The 13,941-nt window shown below is 53.9% G+C and overlaps 2 protein-coding genes across 5 annotated transcripts; one reads left to right on the top strand and one right to left on the bottom strand.

Annotated features, from left to right (window-relative positions):
- The first annotated feature begins 64 nt into the window (after positions 1–64).
- Positions 65–8,933, top strand: DQX1 (DEAQ-box RNA dependent ATPase 1). 4 transcript variants are annotated; one of them, XM_033175215.1, is made up of 13 exons: positions 65–742; positions 826–1,081; positions 1,361–1,554; positions 2,253–2,637; positions 3,289–3,516; positions 3,606–3,705; positions 3,807–3,965; positions 4,050–4,241; positions 4,512–4,625; positions 6,977–7,096; positions 7,265–7,455; positions 7,779–7,969; positions 8,463–8,933. In XM_033175215.1, the coding sequence occupies exons 1-13, from the start codon at positions 729–731 to the stop codon at positions 8,617–8,619; spliced, it is 2,301 nt and encodes a 766-aa protein (XP_033031106.1). In that variant the 5' UTR covers positions 65–728; the 3' UTR covers positions 8,620–8,933. The 4 variants fall into 4 exon arrangements, with proteins under 4 accessions (XP_033031106.1, XP_033031108.1, XP_033031105.1 ...); XM_033175217.1 differs by lacking the exon at positions 4,512–4,625 and having other exon boundaries at positions 65–440; XM_033175214.1 differs by having other exon boundaries at positions 65–1,081.
- A 1,369-nt stretch (positions 8,934–10,302) lies between these two features.
- TLX2 (T cell leukemia homeobox 2) lies at positions 10,303–12,616 on the bottom strand. The gene is made up of 3 exons (XM_033175234.1): positions 11,860–12,616; positions 11,197–11,434; positions 10,303–11,094 (listed from the first exon to the last, which is right to left on the bottom strand). The coding sequence occupies exons 1-3, from the start codon at positions 12,257–12,259 to the stop codon at positions 10,878–10,880; spliced, it is 855 nt and encodes a 284-aa protein (XP_033031125.1). The 5' UTR covers positions 12,260–12,616; the 3' UTR covers positions 10,303–10,877.
- Positions 12,617–13,941: the final 1,325 nt, after the last annotated feature.

Genomic DNA, 13,941 nt, shown 5'->3' with positions numbered 1-13,941 from the left:
AGAGTCTTCTTGTACATTTGAAGGGGGTAGTCAGACTGCAACTGTCTAAAATCAACTCCTCATGCCAAGCGATGAGTGATAAATTAAGGAAGTGTAACTGAACTGAAGACCCAGCTTGGGTGATCAGCCCAGGTTTTGGACGAAGCTGCTGCAAAACTACAAGTCCCAGCATGCCTTTCATAAGCACACTACACATCATCTGTAGAGTTCACACATGCTCAGTGTGGTGGCTGAAGCCTGTTTTCCATAGGTTCCTGACTAGGTTAAATAAGGTGGGGCAAATAGCCCCACCCCAAAAGCAGGCTTCAGGATTTGAAGTTTGAGCCTAGCCCTGAGGTAGAGCCGGAATTTACCTTTGTACTTCACACGGTCAGGGTTGGTGGTGACTACGTGGGTCTGGAGCTGGCTGCCGTCCTGACACGTCCTAGAGCTGCAAGCAGGTTTGAATCCAGGATCACTTGGACTGCTGTTCCTCTCCCCACCCCCTATATTCTTTATCCTTTTCCCTTCAGGACTTTCCCACAGGTTACTAGGTCTCACATAATTTCTACTGCCCTTGAGGATCCCTGCCTAAGTAAGATTCCTACTACCTGCCGACAGGGTACTAGTATCAGGGAGGTTTCTACTACCTGACTATAGGGACTGTCGACTAACTCTCAGTAGCCCCTTATCAAAATACCTAGCACTGTTTCCTCGCAGGAAATGCTGGGAAGGGTGGGCCCCAGAGCATGATCAACCGAAGGTAGAGGTTAAGGATCAGGGCTGAGGTGGGAAGATGGTGTCAGTCACCAAATATGACCTTACTGGCTGCTCTGCCTTCTGCAGGTCCTGCCAGAGAGCCACCATGGCCTCTCAGCCTCTCAGGCTGGCAGAAGAGTATGGCCCAAGTCCTGGGGAATCTGAACTGGCTGTGAACCCCTTTGATGGGCTTCCCTTCTCTTCCCGCTACTATGAGCTGCTGGAGCAGCGCCACGCCTTGCCCATCTGGGCTGCTCGCTTTGCCTTCTTGGAGCAGTTGGAGAGTAACCCCACTGGAGTGGTGCTGGTGTCTGGGGAGCCTGGTTCTGGCAAGAGCACCCAGGTGTGGTGGGGGTTGTGGGGGCAGGCTGATTCTGGGAGTGGACAAAGGGAGGAGCTAGGGAATTGGCCTTTCCCTGGGCACTGGGGGTACTGGGCTTCGTGGGGTCATGAGGAAGGTGAACAAAGAGAGATGGGATGGGTTAGGCTGGCCCAGGAGGCTGGTGAAAGACCAGGGGACTCCCCAAATATAGAAAGATTAAAGTGGCCATAGTTCGCTGAGCACTTCTGACTGAAGTCCTACATCTTCCTCACTGGTTGTCCTTCCCTACTTCTATCCCAGATCCCTCAGTGGTGTGCAGAGTTTGTGCTGGCCAGAGGGTTCCAGAAAGGACAGGTTACTGTCACGCAGCCCTACCCTCTTGCAGCCCGGAGCCTGGCTCTGAGGGTTGCTGATGAGATGGACCTGACCCTGGGTCATGAGGTTGGATACAGCATCCCTCAGGAGGACTGCACAGGGCCCAACACCCTGCTCAGGTGGGGGCCTCTGCAGGCCTTACCCAAATCTAATTCCCCTCACTCCGTAGAAACAAACCCATTCCTCTGGCATCTCACCATACCCTCCCTCAGCCCAACTCACTCTTTTTTATTTTATTTTATTTATTTTGGAGACAGGGTCTCACTCTGTCACCCAGGCTGGAGTGCAGTGGTACAATCATAACTCACTGCAGCCTCAACCTCCCGGGCTCAAGTGATCCTCCCACCTCAGCCTCCCAAGTAACTGGGATGACAGGCGCATACCACCACGCCTGGCTAATTTTTATATTTTTTGCCATGTTGTCCAGGCTGGTCTCAAACTCCTGGGCTCAAGTGATCCGCCCACCTCGGTCTCCCAAAGTGTAAGGCATGAGCCACCGTGCCTGACTGCCACTCACTCTAAATTGTGTGTGGTACAATCGCTAAATTAAGCCCTTGAATCCCAGCCAGGGGCCACAGACATTCAGCCTAACTCTCATCAGAAAAATGTCACTTCCCAGTTGGAGTATACCTTGTGAACAAAGTGTTCTCAGTGGGGTTGTGGGGTCACAGTTATGGGTCCACAGACTCAGGAAGTCACAGCAAATTTTTCTGACCTTCAATACCAAAATCTATGTCCCTTGGGGAGAAGTTCCCCTGAGCTTGTGTGGCTGGTCAGTGTCCACACTGATTCCTCTGCCCACTACCAATGTCAACAGGTTCTGCTGGGACAGGCTGCTTCTGCAGGAGGTGGCCTCGACCCGGGGCACTGGAGTCTGGGGCGTGCTGGTGCTAGATGAGGCTCAGGAGCGGTCGGTGGCATCAGATTCACTCCAGGGGCTACTGCAAGATGCCAGGCTGGAAAACCTTCCGGGGGACCTCAGAGTGGTTGTGGTTACTGACCCAGCCCTTGAACCTAAGCTCCGAGCTTTCTGGGGCAATCCTCCTATTGTGCATATACCCAGAGAGGCTGGTGAGAGACCTTCCCCCATCTATCGGGACACCATCCCCCCTGATCGAGTGGAAGCTGCCTGCCAAGCAGTGCTTGAGTTGTGTCGGAAGGAGGCTCCAGGAGATGTGCTAGTGTACCTGCCCAGTGAGGAGGTAAAAAAAAAAAAAACCCTGCAAAAGGAGGTACCCATCATCTTCTAGTCCTGGGGAATGCAAATGGGAGCAATGCCTGTTAGGAACAGTAGAGTTGCAGTATTTACTCTCCCCTGGGGTCCCAGAGAAAAACTTGAGGATTTCAGAGTAAAGAGGTTTACCACTCACTTTTTTATTCCCTTTAATGCAGAGATTTGTGATTCAGTGAACCCCTGAAATTATAAAACCTTCAACTTTATGAATATTTGCATTTTCTCAGAGTGAAGGGCCATAACTTTCAACAGTCTTTCTTTTTTTTTTTTTTTTTTTTTTTTGAGACGGAGTCTTGCTCTGTCGCCGGGGCTGGAGTGCAGTGGCCGGATCTCAGCTCACTGCAAGCTCCGCCTCCCAGGTTCACGCCATTCTCCTGCCTCAGCCTCCCGAGTAGCTGGGACTACAGACGCCCGCCACCTCGCCCGGCTAGTTTTTTGTATTTTTTTTTAGTAGAGACGGGGTTTCACAGTGTTCGCCAGGATGGTCTCGATCTCCTGACCTCGTGATCCGCCCGTCTCGGCCTCCCAAAGTGCTGGGATTACAGGTCAACAGTCTTTCAAAGGGATCTGTGACCCCAAAAAGGTGAGAACTGCCCTAATGTCCCACCCTTCTCCTCAGGAAATTTCCCTCTGCTGTGAATCCTTGTCCAGGGAGGTAGAGTCCCTGCCTCTCCAAAGGCTTCCACCACGAGTACTGCCCCTTCACCCAGACTGTGGACAAGCCGTTCAGGCTGTATATGAGGACATGGATGCCCGAAAGGTTGTGGTCACTCACTGGCTGGCTGACTTCTCCTTCTCCCTCCCTTCCATCCAACATGTCATCGACTCAGGACTGGAGCTCCGAAGTGTGAGTGAGAGAGAGATGGCGGTGGGGTAGTAAAGACAGAAATGGCCCACTCTGATCTGTCTTGGCCTTGGTTGGGGCACGGGCAACAGGTTTACAATCCTAGGATCCGAGCAGAATTCCAAGTGTTGAGGCCAATCAGCAAGTGTCAGGCAGAGGCAAGACGACTGCGAGCAAGAGGGTTCCCACCAGGTAAGAGCCTTTGCCCTCACTGAAATAAAAAACCCAAGAGTCACCAACATGCAAGCCCTGAGAAATCTACAGTGGTCTTTCCTAGGTCTTTTTCTTCTCAGGATCCTGCCTCTGCCTGTATCCTAAGTCCTTCTTAGAACTAGAAGCTCCACCATTGCCCCAACCTAGGGTGTGTGAGGAGAATCTGTGCTCCCTGGTGTTACTACTAAAAAGGAGACAGATTGCAGAGCCAGGGGAGTGTCACTTCCTGGACCAGCCTGGTGAGTACCTCTCCTGCCCAAGTATTGCCATCTGACCACCCAGTTCTGAAATTTCACATCCTGTAAGCCCTGTTTCCTCACCAGCTCCAGAAGCATTGATGCAAGCCCTGGAAGATTTAGACTATCTGGCAGCCCTGGATGATGATGGGGACCTGTCAGATCTAGGCGTCATACTATCAGAATTCCCTCTGGCCCCTGAGCTGGCCAAAGCCCTGCTGGCCTCATGCGAGTTTGACTGTGTGGACGAGATGCTCACCCTGGCTGCCATGCTCACGGGTATAAATCCCTGCTGTAAATCTGTAGCTCTTGCAGCCACTTCAGCCCTTCCCCTTGGGTTTTGGTGCTCCTGAGGCTAGCCCTTTCCTCTCTGCTCCAGTTGCCACCCCTCACAATGCCTAAAGAACCAGGCTTAGTCACCTATCTCCCTCTTGTCTCTTTAGCCTTTTTTCTCTGCTAGTTCTTGCCCCCAGCATGCTTAAATCTCTCCTAATCTGTTATTGCTAAAACTCACACACCCCTCTTCCTCAACCCTATCCTCCCCTTCAGCTATGCAGCATGATTTCTATCCTATTCTAACTGGTGTATTGCTCACCTACTGCACTCCAGCTTCAGGTCTACCATGCCAGTGCAACAGCTTTCAACTCACCAGTGACCTCCCAGGTACCTAATCCAGTGGATACTTTTGAGCCCTTATTCATGACCTTCTTTTATACTTGAGATTGCTGACCACTTCACCTTGAAACTGCCTCCTCCCTAGGCCTCTGTAATGCTGCTCCTCATGGTTTTCATCCTACATCTCTAGCCATCCCCTTTATCTTTTCCTTGAGCTCTTTGTCCTCTTGTTATCCATTGTAAATTGGTCCTCAGGGTTCTATTCTTGCCTCTTTTGTCTTCTATTCCCTGAACTCTCTGAGCAAGTTTATCCACAACCATGGTTTGAAGTGCTACCTTTAGCCTTAACATTTCCAAACCTTGTGCCTTGTATCTCTCACCCAATACCATTCTTCTGAATCTGAGAGACAGAGAGAGAGACAGAGAGAGGAATGAGGAGAGGGGGAGACAGGGAGAGAGGGAGAAACAGAGAGAGAGTATACCCCAATTCCTGATGGACGTTTCTTTTTTTTTTTTTTTTTTTTTTGAGACAAAGTCTCACTCTGTCACCCAGGCTGGAGTGCAATGGCATGATCTCGGCTCACTGCAACCTTTTTCTGCCAGATTCAAGCAATTCTCGTGCCTCAGCCTCCCAAGTAGCTGGGACTACAGGCATGCACCACCACACCCAGCTGATTCTTGTATTTTTAGTAGAGACGGGATTTCACCATGTTGGCCAGGCTGGTCTCAAAGTACTGACCTCAGGTGATCCACCCACATCAGCCTCCCGAACTGCTGGGATTACAGGCCTGAGCCTCAGCACCCAGCCCCTGATGGACATTTCTACCAGAATAGTTAACAGTACCTCAGCTCAGAACTGAACTCAAATGCTCTATTAAACCACTCCCTTGCCACTATCACCACAAAATCTTTTCCTCTCTCTAGAGTCTCAGATTCAGATAATGCTATTATCCTGCTGCTCTGCTACCATCACTCTAGACCAGTCTTTCTCCAGGTTATTTCACTCATCTGCCCTTCTCCATATTCACTTCCAGTGAATATGGTAGGCAGGATCTGCCAATGGTAGGTCCTCCTCATTGCTCAGCTGGATTTCCTCAGTAACCTCCTAACTACTAGTGTGAACTTTTTCAGACACATGGACTCTCTTACTTTAAAACTCTTCTTCAGGCCAGGCGCGGTGGCTCAAGCCTGTAATCCCAGCACTTTGGGAGGCCGAGACGGGCGGATCACAAGGTCAGGAGATCGAGACCATCCTGGCTAACACAGTGAAACCCCGTCTCTACTAAAAAATACAGAAAACTAGCCGGCGAGGTGGCGGGCGCCTGTAGTCCCAGCTACTCGGGAGGCTGAGGCAGGAGAATGGCGTAAACCCGGGAGGCGGAGCTTGCAGTGAGCTGAGATCCGGCCACTGCACTCCAGCCTGGGCAACAGAGCGAAACTCCGTCTCAAAAAAAAAAAAAAAACAAAAAAACTCTTCTTCAGCCAGGCATAGTGGCTTGTGCCTGTAATCTCAGCACTTTGGGAGGCTGAGATGGAAGGATCATATGAGGTCAGGAGTTTGAGACCAACCTGGGCAACATAGTGAGACCCTGTCTCTATAAAAACAAAAAATTAGTCGGGTGTGGTAGCATGTAGTCTCAGCTACTGAAGAGACTGAGGTAGGAGGATCATTGAAGCCTGGGAGGTTGAGGCTGCAGTGGGCCATGATCACGTCATTTCACTCTAGCCTGGGCAAGATAGTGAGACCCTGTCTCAAACAAACAACAACAACAAAAAAAACACAACTCTTCCTCTACAGCTACTCTTTACCTTGAAGATAGTTCCTCAGTACTCCAGCCTCTCATGACCTTACCTATACCTACCTCTTCAGCTTTATCTCCTGCCATTCTGCAACATGTCATTTCATTCCCTCCACCCATCCCAGATGGCTTGCAGTTCCCCAAATATGCTATGTTATTAACTTATGTGCCATGCTGTTGCCACAGTCTAAAACATACTCCCTGCCCCTTCTCCTCTCTGCTAATTCCTACTCAAATTTCAAATACTAGCCCAAGGGTCCTCATCCTTTTCTGTTACATCACTCACATGCTCACCATAAAGCCTTGATTAGTTATCCTCCTCTTTGTTTCCACAGTACCATACACAAACAGCTATCATGCTTATCAAGTCTGCTTACCTGTTGGTTTCTCCCACCAGACTTGAAGCTCCTTGATGGCAGAGACTGCATTTCATTTGTTTATCCTCAACGTTTAATAAAGTGCATAACACCTAGAAGTTATCTATGTCTTTTGAATAAAGTTCCCAAAGGGACACTTCGGCCTTTTCAGCATTCCACCTGTACTACTATCCCTTCCCATTTCCCAAATGGCAGATTCTACCTTCCGCTCTTCTGCCTCCAGCTGCCCCTGGGTTTACCCGTCCTCCACTCAGTGCAGAAGAAGCTGCCCTGCGTCGGGCCCTGGAACACACGGATGGTGACCACAGTTCTCTGATCCAGGTGTATGAAGCCTTTATACAAAGTGAGCTCTGCATCCTCTTATAGAATCCCAGATTGTCCAAAGAGGGGAAATGTTATGCAGCCAGCTGACAGATCTCTATGCTCAGAAAGAGGAGGACCTTTGGCTAAGGGTTGGGTTATTTCAGGGGTCTCAAGGACTTTAGTTTAGCTGGTCCCTTTCCTCTCCTAGGTGGAGCAGATGAGGCTTGGTGCCAGGCTCGAGGTCTGAATTGGGCAGCATTGTGCCAAGCCCATAAACTTCGGGGAGAGCTCCTAGAACTCATGCAACGAATTGAACTTCCCTTGTCCCTACCAGCCTTTGGCTCTGAGCAGAATCGCAGAGACCTTCAGAAAGCACTGGTGTCAGGATACTTTCTCAAGGTTAGAGGAAAGGGTGGGGGTGAGGATGATCAAAGGAGCAAAAGGCAAAGAGAACAAATATTGGTAAGCCACTTTGAAATCAGCATCCAGGTGGCCATTCAAAAGATTCTTTAGATCCAGAAAGGACTTTTCCCTTGAGGATTTGGGGCACAAGGGGCTGTGGAAAATGCCATGAGGTATAGTAGAGACCAGACAACACCTAGAGGTAATGCTTTACTTTTAATACTCGCACCACCCTTACTTTATCAGTCCCCTTTTCTTTTTTTCTACTGTCTGCCTCTTCCCTTTTATTTATTCCATCAATATTTTTGCCTTTCAATAAGGTGGCCAGAGACACAGACGGGACCGGAAATTACCTACTCCTAACCCATAAGCATGTGGCCCAGCTCTCCTCATACTGCTGCTACCGAAGTCGTAGAGCTCCTGCCAGACCCCCACCGTGGGTGCTCTACCACAATTTCACCATATCCAAAGACAACTGCCTTTCCATTGTTTCTGAGATTGAACCACAGATGTGAGTTCCCTGACATCCTCCTACACTGCCTATTCCTCTCCCTGGGGCCAAAATTATGGCTGGGGAGTTAGAGAGACAGAAGAAGGGATCTTAGTGGTTAGTAAAAACATGATCTGAAGAGAAATGAATTGTGGAAGGGCTGGTGAGAAGTTTAAAAGTCTGCAACATAAGAGAAGATGCACTTTTGGAGACCTAGGCAGGAGGAGTGCTTGAGGCTAAGAGTTTGAAACCACCCAGTGCAACATACTGAGACCCTGTCTCTACAAAAATTATTTTAAAAAGATTAGCTGGGTATAGTGATGTGCACCTGTAGTCCCAGCTACTTCAGAGATTGAGGTGGGAGGATTACTTGAGCTCAGGAGTCTAAGGCTACAGTGAGTTATGATGATGCCACTGAACTCCAGCCCAGGCAACAGAGCAAGACCCTGTCTCTAAAAGAGAGAGACAGAGAAAGAGAAGATGCAGATCATCTAATTACGACTCTCTCTATTAGGCTGGTGGAATTGGCCCCTCCATACTTCCTGAGTAACTTGCCTCCCAGTGAGAGCAGAGACCTCCTGAACCAGCTAAGGGAAGGAATGGCAGATTCTTCAGCAGGGAGCGAATCATCCTCAGTCCAGGAGTTCAGAGATCCCTGTGTCCTGCAGTGACCTGCCTGCCTATGGAATGGAGCTGGGTTCATCTCATCACATTAGATTCTCCCTCAGGGTGGCACCAAAGCACCCAGATAGATTTAGAAGCCCAAAGTTTAGGGTTAAATATAAACCCTGGAAAGTGAGTCCCAAGAAATGGTAGGCTGGGAATGGAGAGAATGGGGTAAACCACAGTCTACATAGGGAAGGACTCTTTCCTTAACCTTCTCTTATTGATTGGAGAGGGACTGACATGCTCCCCATTCTCTCAACTTTGCCAAACCCATTCTTGTACTCCCTTGTGGTCTATAAAAGATTTTTCTATGATGCCAGTTTTTAGTTTGGTCCTGCAGTGCCATATACAACATCCATAAATCAGCGATGATACTACAGTAAAGAACCAGGGCCAGCTCCTCCAACTATAGTTTGCAGCCTCTTCCCATCTCCAATCAGGCCTTCATTCTATGATCAACATAGTTGTCACTAGCACAGACATGAGTTGTCTGGCTACAGTTGGTCTCTAGCCTGGCCTCTCTTCCCTCTGTCACAGTGCACCAGTCTCCAGGGGACAAAGGACGGGGGTGCTAGAGGAATCAGAGAAATTCTTCCCTTCTTCATACAACTTAAATCCAATTCCTTTTTAACCCTTAAGGCTAATGCAACCATCCCCTAACTAGACTTTCTATTAACAAGCTTCCCAGCAGCCCAGACACACCGACAAGCTGAAGTCTTTCTAACAACTTCAGAGACATCATGCTTTCCTTTCTTTCTTCCTAGGTTCTCCTTCCCTTCCCCTTTTCTGCCCTCGAATTTTTTTTTTTTTTTTTTTTTTTTTTTAGATGAAGTCTCACTTTGTCACCCAGGCTGGAGTGCAGTGGTGTGATCTCGGCTCACTGCAACCTCCACCTCCCAGGTTCAAGCGATTCTCCTGCCTCAGCCTCCCGAGTAGCTGGGACGACAGGCACATGCCACCATGCCCGGCTAATTTGTATTTTTAGTAGAGAGGGGGTTTCACCGTGTTAGCCAGGATGGTCTTGATCTCCTGACCTCGTGATCCCCCCGCGTCAGCCCAAAGTGCTGGAATTATAGGCATGAGCCACCGTGCCCAGCCTGCCCTTGGACTGTTGACTTAGGTATTCTCCATCATCTTGCACATTGCAAACGTGGTTGTCGAATTTGGTGGAAAGGTTTAGTCCTTAGAACTCGGCTTTTCTCCTCAGAGTTCCCTCCCTCAGAGATTCTATCTGTTCTCATTCTATCTAGGTCCACCTCTATGTGGATGTCAGTTGATCTCCCTCAAAGGCACTTCTCCAGGATTTATTTTCTCTAGGTATAACATTTAGTTTTGCCTGTATAGTTAATCTTGCTCCAATCTTCCCAATTTCCCTTTCATCATCCACAGCACCACTGATTTCCTGATGCTGCACATTTCCAGTCTTGGAATTACCTTTGATTCTTCTTAAGCTTGTCACTTCCAAATTATTTTCAAAATTCTCTTCACCCTAACTCCACTGGGCCCGTTAACTTTGTCCACTGTTTCCTCCTCTCCCTTCTCTGTCCCTATGTGACACCAGAGCCAGATTTTCTTTCTAGATTTTCTCTTTCGTTGGGTGTGTAAGTATCCTACTCGCCTCCTGCCCAGGCGTGTTGCCGGAGGATGTTGCCAGCAGGCTGAACACACATGACAACGTGAGGCTCAAAGTCAGGAAGGAATCCTTAGCGATTATTTTACAGTTGAGGGATGAGATGCCCCGGGTGGACAACCCTCTGGTTCTGGTCACAATCAGCCAGCCTTCTCGCGCTCCGGCACCCCCTCCATGACTTCGCCGTGGTAGATGTCTTCCTTCCTTCACACCTTTGGTACGGACCCAGCCTGCACCGCGCGCAGTGCCGCTAGCGCCCCTCAGAGCCCCAGCTCCCGACCACCCGCCGGAGAATTCCGAGTCCCTCAAGTAAGCAGCTCCCATTGGCCAGCCCGGCCCCCTCCCCGCACCTCATTGGCTACTGTCCTGCAGGTCCCGCCCTCTCGGCGCCTCAGGTTCCAGCGGCGGCTTAACGGCAGTGAAGTGAAAAATGGCGGGAAGGGCCGCCTCTGAGCGGACCGTGCATCTGCGCAACGCTGGCTTGGGAGTCGGCCGGTGGTGGGGGAGCCCTCGACGACAGCCTCAAGGCCTGCCGCTCCTCACGCGCCCGGCTGCCGCCAGACCATGTGCTCAGGCAGCCGCGCGCTCCACCGCTCCGGGCCCGGCGCTCCACGCCGATCGGACGGGCGTCGCTCACACCACCGAGGCGAGCCCGGACACGGAAGCCACTTTGTTGTCCTCGGCCCAGGGCTGCAGGTTCTGCAGCGCGAAGAGCGACGAGTTGTGCAGGCAGAGAGGGTCCGGGGGCAGCGGCGGCCGCAGCGGCCGTGGCAAGGCGTCCTGCTGCAGGTGCAGGAGCAGCCGGCCCGCGCGGTGCCGCTCGGCCTCGCGCTCCTCCGCCGTCTGGCGCCTGGGGAAGGGAGACGCGAGGTCAGCGGGGTCGCTTGCCGCCTCGCTTCTCACCAGGCCCGGCCCGGGGACACCGTCCGCCCTCGCCCGCGCCGCGCCTCACCGCCACTTGGTGCGTCGGTTCTGGAACCACGTTTTGACCTGTGCGTCGGTCATGCGCAAGGCCTTGGCCAATGCCGCCCTCTCCGCAGAGGCCAGGTACTTCTGGCGCAGGAAGCGCCGCTCCAGCTCCAGCACTTGTGAGCGGGAGAAGGACGTGCGCGGCTTCTTCCTTTTCGGAGGGGTCCGGTTTTGGTAGGGGTGGCCTATGCGGCGCGTCCCAGAGAAGGGCGAGAGCGCAGCTACCGGGAGGAAGAAAGAGCAGGGCAGGGTTTGCAGGGTGGCCCGAGGTGCCACTAAGAAGGCGCGCCGCTGTCCAGGCCGCAGAGATCCCGCGCCCCGTCCTTACCCGGATCCTAAGCATCAGCCGAGCCCTATAGCCAAGAAAGACCCTTCCCCTGGGATGCTAGGGAGGCGTCCCCTGTAACTTCACCCTACCCTCCCCGCGCGTGGACAGTGGGACTGCAGAGGAGGGCGCGGGCACCGACGGCAGCTCCCTCCCCATCGCCTCTCGGAGGCAGGACCCAGAGATTCGAGTTGGGGGAGGATCCCCTGGGAGGATTTAGTGGGAGGTGTGAAAGGGGTCCTTGAGTTAGAGCAGAAAGCTAAGAGATGAGGAGACGGGGTCAGAGTCGGGCGTGACGCTGGAGGGGTCAGACAACCTCACCCGTGAGCCGGTCCTTGGCAAAGCGGCGGCCGCTGTCCATCCAGGGGAAGGTGAGTCCCGCTAGGCCTCCGGCGCCGCCCAAACCCGAGGGCCCAGGCACTGCAGGCGCCCCCGCCGCGGGCGGCGGCACAGGCAGCGGGCGGTGCGCAGGGACGCGAATCACGCCGCCCGGGCCCACTCCGGAGCTGCCGGGCAGCGGGGCCAGTGAGCCAGCGGGACCGTAGCCCGAGGCTCCGTGGTATCCACCCGAGAACGCCCCACTCTCCCCATGACCCTGGCCCCCGCGACCCGGACCTAGGCCGCCTCCAGGGGTTTCGGGGCCACTCAGGATCTGATCGATGCCGAAGCTGATTGGCTCGTGGTGTGGGAGGTTGTGTGGACCCAGCATCCCCGGCTCCATCGGCCCGGGCCGAGAAGAACCGCCGGAGGTTCGGTGGTTGGGGAGTATGCCTCAGGCAGCTCCAGAAGCCCGGCGGCGGCGCGCTCCGGACAGTGGCCTCAGGGGCCCGCGGGGCTGGCCAAGGCAGGGCGCCGGGGTCCCCAGAACAGCAGCATCCCTGTGCACCCGGAGCAGCCGCGCCCGTGCCAGCCGCTGCCGGGCGTCCGCGCAGGGACTTGCATCCCGGGGGAGCACGGCCGGCTGGGGCCCCTGGAGCTTTCTTGCTGGCTCTCAAGCGCAAATAGACGCTGGGCTGCCGGGGCCGCTGCCCGAGTCCCGGGTGGAGAGGGTTGGCCAGCTCTGGCTGGGGCAGTGACTGAAGGATCGGCCCGGGTGGGTAGTGGGGGCTGGGGGTAGGGCAGGGGCGGGGCCCAGCAGTTAAAGGGGAAGGGACGCCTGTTTGCGCCAAGCGCAGGAGGAAGGCTGGCTGGTGGAGATGTGCGGGGCGGGGGACAGGGGGCCAGGGTGTTAGGAACCAGGCTCAGCACGGGAGGGGTCCGAGCATGGGCCGCTGAGTCAGCGGAGATGCTCACCGCGCCTCCATCCTTGCTGGCCTCCGCCTTTGGGTTGCCTCCGCCTCACCGGCTTCCTCCGCAGGTGCCTCCTCCCCCAGCCCCCACTCTTCGCCTGTCGATGGATCCTGCTGGCCAACTCCCGGATTCGTTGTGGTCCCCACCTAAGTGCCCTCGAAGACCAAATCTCGTTGTGGTTTCCCGGCTGCGTAAGAAGCGGCTGGGGAACGGCGCCCGGTGAGCTGCAGGCCCAGGAAGAGAACAGGTGTGGGAAGGGGACGGCAGGGGCTAAGGGCGGGGAACGGCCGCTTTGGGCCGGCGACCGTGGTGCGCCTTCCGGCCTCTCCTGCAGGTCCCCCCCAGCCCTGTTCATGCGCACCGGTAATTGATGTCCCGTGTTTCTTAGAATTTCGATTTTCCGAAATCCGTGTAAACTGGACCATGGCTCAACCCCGGCCAAATCAGGCCGGCGGGTTCTTGGGACTGGCGCTCTACCTTGGACCCCAAGTGCAGGGAGTCCCCAGTGCAGGACTCTGCCCCTCCATTCTGTGCCTAGGAAGTCTGTTCTCACACTCTTCCTCCTCAACGGCGGGAGGGCGAAATCTCGCCACAAGAGGCACGTGGGACCTCACGGAGGCCTTGGTTGGATCCTGGCCGCCTTGTTTCCCATAAACATTTCACCCCACCCAAAATCAGAAAATGGCCTGGAGCTGTCAGAGAAGGGAGGTGGGGAAAGACCCAAGCCGCTTGGTGACCCTGTGACCTCTGGCCGTGGATCCAGGAGCTGGGAGTGTGTGAACTCTGCGTCCTTCCCGGGGATGGGACCCCCGCTGGACGGGCCCCTGAGCCTTAGACCCGCCCCCGCCGCCGCCCTGCCCGGTGCAGGCCGCCGTAATCGGGTTAGCTGGGCCGGAATTACATTACCTTCCCCGGCCCGCCCCGGCCCCCGGGGGGGCCCTGGCGCCTCTGAGCCGGTGAGACTGGGCTCAGAGAGGGGGGCGCTTCTACCATCCTGCGGTGGCGATGGCGGGTGGGCACCAACGAGCAGCTCAGCCTACCTCTGACACGTGGTAGCAAGGACCTTACTCTGCTGTGCCAGCCCTCTACCCTCGTCCCCAGCCCACCCCGCTG

This window comes from Trachypithecus francoisi, unplaced genomic scaffold (genome assembly GCF_009764315.1).
Source record: "Trachypithecus francoisi isolate TF-2019V2 unplaced genomic scaffold, Tfra_2.0 Lachesis_group17, whole genome shotgun sequence".
Classification (NCBI taxonomy): domain Eukaryota; kingdom Metazoa; phylum Chordata; class Mammalia; order Primates; family Cercopithecidae; genus Trachypithecus; species Trachypithecus francoisi.
Note: the sequence above shows the minus strand (reverse complement) of the source record. Positions and strands in the feature narration are given on the sequence as shown.